We start from the raw sequence: 6,071 nt of genomic DNA, 5'->3' as shown, positions 1-6,071 counted from the left end.
AGAAAAATGGTCAAAAAGGAAAACTTACGCTATTTATTTGAGAAAAGCGTTAACCCGAAATTTGTATGGACCAAAACTGCTATGCCCAAAATACAATAAATGATAGGGAAAATGCATTTTTTTTTATATATATAATGACATTGGTGCAAACTAACTTCTTTTTTATGATTAATTTTTATTAAAAAATGATGTGGATTGACCACTTTATTAATACTCAAATTGAAAACATTACTTAAGGACATGAAATTTAGTTCAACTTCAACCAACAATATGTTGCAGCAGGGATAATGCATTTGTATCTTAAATAACCATTTTATATCATTTCAAAGCTGGTATTCAGGAAGAGTTAATTTTACTTTTAATTCCGTACTACATGTTAGTTAATCTGTAAGGAACTTAATATCTTTGAACTAAAATTTTGGATGTCTTTTAAATAAATATTAAAAAAATTATACTAGAAAAGCATTAACTCGTTAATTAGGTTCACTTCACTCAACTTGCATTAATTAGGATTAAGTATGACTTTGAAATACCAAACATCTTATATAAAGCATATTTAATTCTTATACTTTATTTGCTAATTGATTTTACTTTTCATAAATTTAATTCTATTGAACTCTCATAGTATTTCAAATGTTTTTTTACGGAAGCATTTCAAATGTTAAAATTATAATTAACAAAAAATAAGATGCAATAGGTATAACAATTGATTGCACTTCGAGTACAATCATGTTTTATGAAAAATACGTATAAAAAAGTTTAAATTTTATCTTTTTTTTAAATCGTGTCAACTGTCCTAACCGACTCCTTTCATAAATTTATTAAACTTTAATGAATTAACAATGCAACTCATTTCATTAAAAAATATATTTCATCACGATAATTAATAATTTTTTAAGTTGGATGCATTATTTTTTAAAGGCATAACACAAAATACAAAGAGATTCAATTCAAGTGAAAACGTGTTAGTTACAATTAACAAGTTAATACTATTTAAGTAAACGACGGTGGTTTTTTTAATTAAACTTGGTGTTATCCCACTAAAGAGTAGTAGTAGTGGTATTGAACTTAAATCACATAAAAACCCAAAACCAAAAATAAATAATAAATAAATAGCGAAAAAGAACAAGTTGGGGGAGACAGAGGGTACGGTGAGACCGACACGCGCAGTGTACTTACGACTTCTTCAAACGGGCAAAAAGCACTAACACTCACATTCACACCACATTGTAAAAAAAAAAAAAAACAAAAGTGGGTTGGGTACTACAAACAATACCGTGATTATCATTCATCATTCATTATTCATTCTGGGCGCAGGAACAAAACAGAATCAGTGAATAGTGAAGAGTGTGGAATTGGATCAGATCCGTTATAGAGAGATGTCACGGGGGAGATCTGATTCGGGAGGGTGGTTGAGGGGCTGTTTGGTGGTGTTTGCAGTGGTCTCAGCGTTGGGTGTGTGTGGGCCTGCTCTCTATTGGCGATTCAAAAACGCAATCACTCTTCGCAATTCCCACAGCAGCAAACTCTCTTGCCCTCCCTGCCTCTGTGATTGCCCTCCCCCTCTCTCGCTCTTCCAACTCGCTCCTGGTAACAACAACTATCTCCTTCTCCTTTTCCTTTCGATTCTTTTTTTTTTTTTTGTTTTTTTATCCGCATGAATCAAACATAGTTACCAAGAGGTTTACAATAACTTACGCACGCCCACATTGCTCAACCAATCGAATTAGTCCTCCTTGTCTGTCTAACCTATAATAACAATCTTCGTGTCTGAGTTATTGATAGTTATCGGTCTTGAGCATACGCATTTATTCCCAACTATTATTGTCACTGAAAAATAAATATAATAATAAAATTAACAGACGCCATTTCTTTGCGTGATTGTGTCGCTGGGCTTAAAACTGATTCGTTTCTTTTGTGTGTGTGCAGGGTTGGCCAATCTCTCTGTCTCAGGTTAGAGTTTCTCTCCTCTCTGTTGGATTTGAATATAAGTTTTTTATTTTATTAGTATGTTTACTCTGCCTGATTATGTGTTTTTATGATGAGATCAGTGAGGGTAACTCTTGTTCTGTATCATCGTATTTTGTGATTTCTTGTGAGGTATTAATGACGGCCTGTGAGCACTGCAAGCTAAGAAGAAATAAAACTCGAATAGTAAGATGAAGCTAAAGAACATGAACAATTGCTAATAGCTGACTATTTGGAGCATGAACAAGTTAGATCAGCTAGGTACTCCAAAATTGGAAAAATATTGTTGTCCTACACACATATCCAATACCGAAGCACATACAGTAAGCCTAGATAGATACATATGGCTCCCACCGACATTTCTAACAAAACTAACAAACTAACATTTGTCCGATAAAAAAAAAGATACATATGGCTTTGATACCACACATTTGGCTTATCAAACAAACATACAATATATTGTTATTGAACCCCAAATCTTCTTTTACTATTTCTTAGTTCTTACGTTTCATTTTCATAGCAAAATGAGAAAGGGATAGAGCTCGCTTGTCTTGTACATCTTTTTTGGGTTTCTCTCACACATCATCATACCTCTTCTAGTTTTGGGTCTTGCACTTTGTGTACTTTTTTGTCTTGCAATATCACCAATCTCGCATGCCCTCTAGAATCACAGATCACATCTATTAGCATCCTCTTCACTGACCATTGAACAAATCACGTATATTTGTAGTTGTTCACATTCTCTTCACTCGATTGAAGTATAATCTCCTTCCTCTGTCTCATCCATTTTGCAGCATTTTTTTTATATATAAGCAGTGGCATCTAAGCCATATTATATCTTGAATTTTGAAGAATCTTCTCTATTCCTGTATCTTTGTTGTATCGTACAACATACCTGTACTAAGTTTTTTGGGTTCTTAGCTAGACCTTTATGCCATGTGATTTGATCTCTTGATTTCAGTTCAGGTGTAACTTTTTTCTTTTGCTAATTAGTTCTCTATCAGTTTAGATGATTAGAGACTTATAGGTTAAATTAAAATTTTAATACCTAAAGATTTTTTTTTTCTTTTTCAATCAGTCCTCAGTCCTCACACTTACAAATTTGTTCAAAATAATCCCCATGAACACTTTCTGTTATAACACTGTCAGTTGCCTAACCTAGTAGGCATTTCTTTGTCTAGTATGTGCTTCTTCTTGTTTAGATTTTCTTATTATCTTGAAAAGGCCACTAGGTGCTCCTTTCACCAGTATGTGCTCCATTTTTTATTTAGTCGGTGTTCCTTTAGATGCTCTCTCTCTCACTCTCTTGTGGTAAAATGTCCAATATGGACTATATTGGCAGTGGGGACTATTTTCAAAACATTTGCAAGTGTGAGTGGGACAACTGATTTGAAAAGGATCAATTAAACTAAGGTACCCCAGTGCCACAGGAACAGGCTCCTTGCTTTGTGAAGGTATGGGGAATGTAATTGTATGCGGCATTTCTCTTGTATATGCAAAGAGGTTGTCTCCGGATACAAGTCCATGACCAACCGGTTACCAAGGTGCAACTTTACTGTTGTGCTAGGGCTTGCCCTCTGTGAAAGTCAGATAAAAAAACTAAAAAAAGGATATGGTGACTAAATGAAAATGAGTAAAAACTATCAGCACTAACATTTTAATTTAATCAAATATATATATATATATATATATATATATATATATATATATATATTTACTATAGTACTGTATGTATACTGTTAAAGGTGAAATAAGTAGTAGAGGTGCCATTTGCTTTGACCATGAGGAAATCTAAATCTGCATCATCTCAGATTTCTTATTTTGTAATTAGTGTCATGAACAAAAGAGTATGCCAGCCATTAATCAAGTTCTTGACATTGTCATGCTCAAATTTGTTGCTAACTTTGCTACTGATAACTTCCTAGTGCATGTGAATAAAATCATTTATGCTGATAAACAGATTGTGGAAGTAATGACCCGGATCTGAAGGAGGAGATGGAGAAGCAGTTTGTGGACCTTCTCAGTGAGGAGTTGAAGTTGCAAGAGTCTGTTACTGAAGCAAACACCCGGCACATGAACATAACTTTGGCTGAAGCAAAAAGAGTGGCTTCTCAGTACCAGAGAGAGGCAGATAAATGCATTGCTGCAACTGAAACATGCGAGCAGGCAAGAGAACGTGCTCAGGCCATACTTACCAAGGAGAAAAAGATGACTTTGGTGTGGGAGAAACGAGCTCGTCAAATGGGTTGGGAAGGAGAATAACTGCATAAGTTTTGTTATTTATATTCTTTATGGCTATAATCATGATCGTGGTTTTATACAAGTATACAAGCAAAATGCTTGAGTTGTCAAATTTAGGTTAAAGTTGATATCCTTACTGTCTAACTGTATCCCTTATATGCTAGTATCAAACAATTTTTACATCTTATGATACCAATGCATACGCTTGCACCATTAGTCTGTTATCACGGCTCAGTCTCATGGGCGCTTAAAACCCATGTTCATGGACTTGATTATATTTATACACTATATTTAGCTCTGTTTTCAAATCGATTTCTCTCTCTCCCTTTGTATTTTGGACCATCACTTACAGTTCCAAGTACAAAGGGTTAGATTCTGGAGATTTTACCGGCTGAGTGCAGCGTGCTCCTAACATATGTTCAATGACCACATGGTTTATTTTATTTTAGAGTAAATTATACTAATCATCCTTTCTTGTTTTATGAAATTATACAAACTCTTTCTGTTTTAGTAACATTTACAGTAACTTTATTGTAGGGAAGCACATATAATATTTTTAAAACAATTAGGGTGAGTTTGATTCGTTAAAAAATAAGGGACTAGATAAAAATATTTGTCCAACGTTTGATTTAAAAAGTGATAAAAGGACGGTATAAAATAAAGAATTATGGACTGAACAAATACCTAAAAACTTGTAACTAATTAAACCTCCATATGACTTTTTGTTTAGTGTCTAACAAAAGTAAAAATACAATATTATCCCTATTTTCTGACTTTTTATTATCCCACACTTTTTTTCCATATGTGTCTCCTTCTCTAAACCTCCGCTCTTTCTTCCCCTCTTCTTCCCTTTTGTTTTTTCATTCTTTCTTTCTTCTTTCTATTGGTTTGTTTCACTTCACCTCGTCGATGGGCACCTTGGCCGTCGGGGAGGACTGTATGGACTGTTATTGTTTCTTTTTTGCTCATTATTTCTTTCTTTTCATTGTTAAATTGTTCTCATGGTCATCTTCCTCCTTCTCGCTATGTTTTCCTTTTCTTTTGGTCAACTCCGGCGAGGTCGCGTTGCGTCATCGCCATCGTCGTGACCTTGTGAAGGCCTCGTCCTGCCAGGCCCTGTGCTCGGTGGCATTAGGGGACACGCCTCCTCTGTGAAAGTGCCTCTCCTTTGTTGCACCTCAAGGTATTGTTAATGCACCTAGGGTTTTCCAACCCATTCCTTTACTTGCAGGTTGGGCTGGGTCGCTCTGATCTAGTTCCAACCCTAGCCCAAAAAATAAATAAAAACAAAAAAAGAAGAATTGAAATGGGCAGGAAAGGCGAGCTTGGTCTGAATTAAAATAAATACTGCTAGTTTGAATTGTTTTTTAATTTATGATATGATACTTATAAGATATAGTTAAAAATATATCAACATAATTAATAAATTATAATTTTTTTTATAACAATAATTCTAAAATAATGCTTTAAAATATGTCAAAATATTAATAAATTCTAAATATTAGTAAAGCAAGATAATAAATTTGATGTTAAATAATAAAATAATAAACTATGCTAACCAAACAATAACTCTAGACTGCTGATTAATGTATAAAAAGTTTCAAAACCTTGTTCCATATTTTTTGCCTAGTGCAAACCAAACATTACACAATACAAAGGGTATTATAGTAAAATTCATATTATTTTGTCTAGTATATAAGCACATCATACAAGATACAACAAAATTACTTGTAGTGTGCATCGACCACCAAACAACATACATTACAAAAAGTTGTCCTATGACTCAGCTACTTGTCCAATGTTATTCTGTTTTGTCCTGTCTTTTTAGCAAATCAAACACACCCTTAAAAAGGAGTTAGTGT

General features: G+C 33.9%; 1 protein-coding gene across 1 annotated transcript; it reads left to right on the top strand.

Annotated features, from left to right (window-relative positions):
* The first annotated feature begins 1,209 nt into the window (after window positions 1-1,209).
* LOC114404245 lies at window positions 1,210-4,517 on the top strand. The gene is made up of 3 exons (XM_028367305.1): window positions 1,210-1,590; window positions 1,930-1,953; window positions 3,929-4,517. Exons 1-3 carry the CDS (start codon window positions 1,380-1,382, stop codon window positions 4,228-4,230), a joined length of 537 nt encoding a protein of 178 aa, XP_028223106.1. The 5' UTR covers window positions 1,210-1,379; the 3' UTR covers window positions 4,231-4,517.
* Window positions 4,518-6,071: the final 1,554 nt, after the last annotated feature.

The sequence above is a fragment of the Glycine soja genome, unplaced genomic scaffold (assembly GCF_004193775.1).
Source record: "Glycine soja cultivar W05 unplaced genomic scaffold, ASM419377v2 tig00010894_1_pilon_238161_387152, whole genome shotgun sequence".
NCBI classification, from domain to species: domain Eukaryota; kingdom Viridiplantae; phylum Streptophyta; class Magnoliopsida; order Fabales; family Fabaceae; genus Glycine; species Glycine soja.
This window is presented reverse-complemented; position numbering and strand designations above follow the sequence as displayed.

Bases quoted from the DNA above. Each gene is read 5' to 3' on its own strand.
- LOC114404245 (XM_028367305.1), top strand. From the start codon at position 1,380: ATGTCACGGGGGAGATCTGATTCGGGAGGGTGGTTGAGGGGCTGTTTG. The intron at 1,591-1,929 runs GTAACAACAACT...GTGTGTGTGCAG, and splicing joins GCTCTTCCAACTCGCTCCTG to GGTTGGCCAATCTCTCTGTC. The intron at 1,954-3,928 runs GTTAGAGTTTCT...GCTGATAAACAG, and splicing joins GGCCAATCTCTCTGTCTCAG to ATTGTGGAAGTAATGACCCG.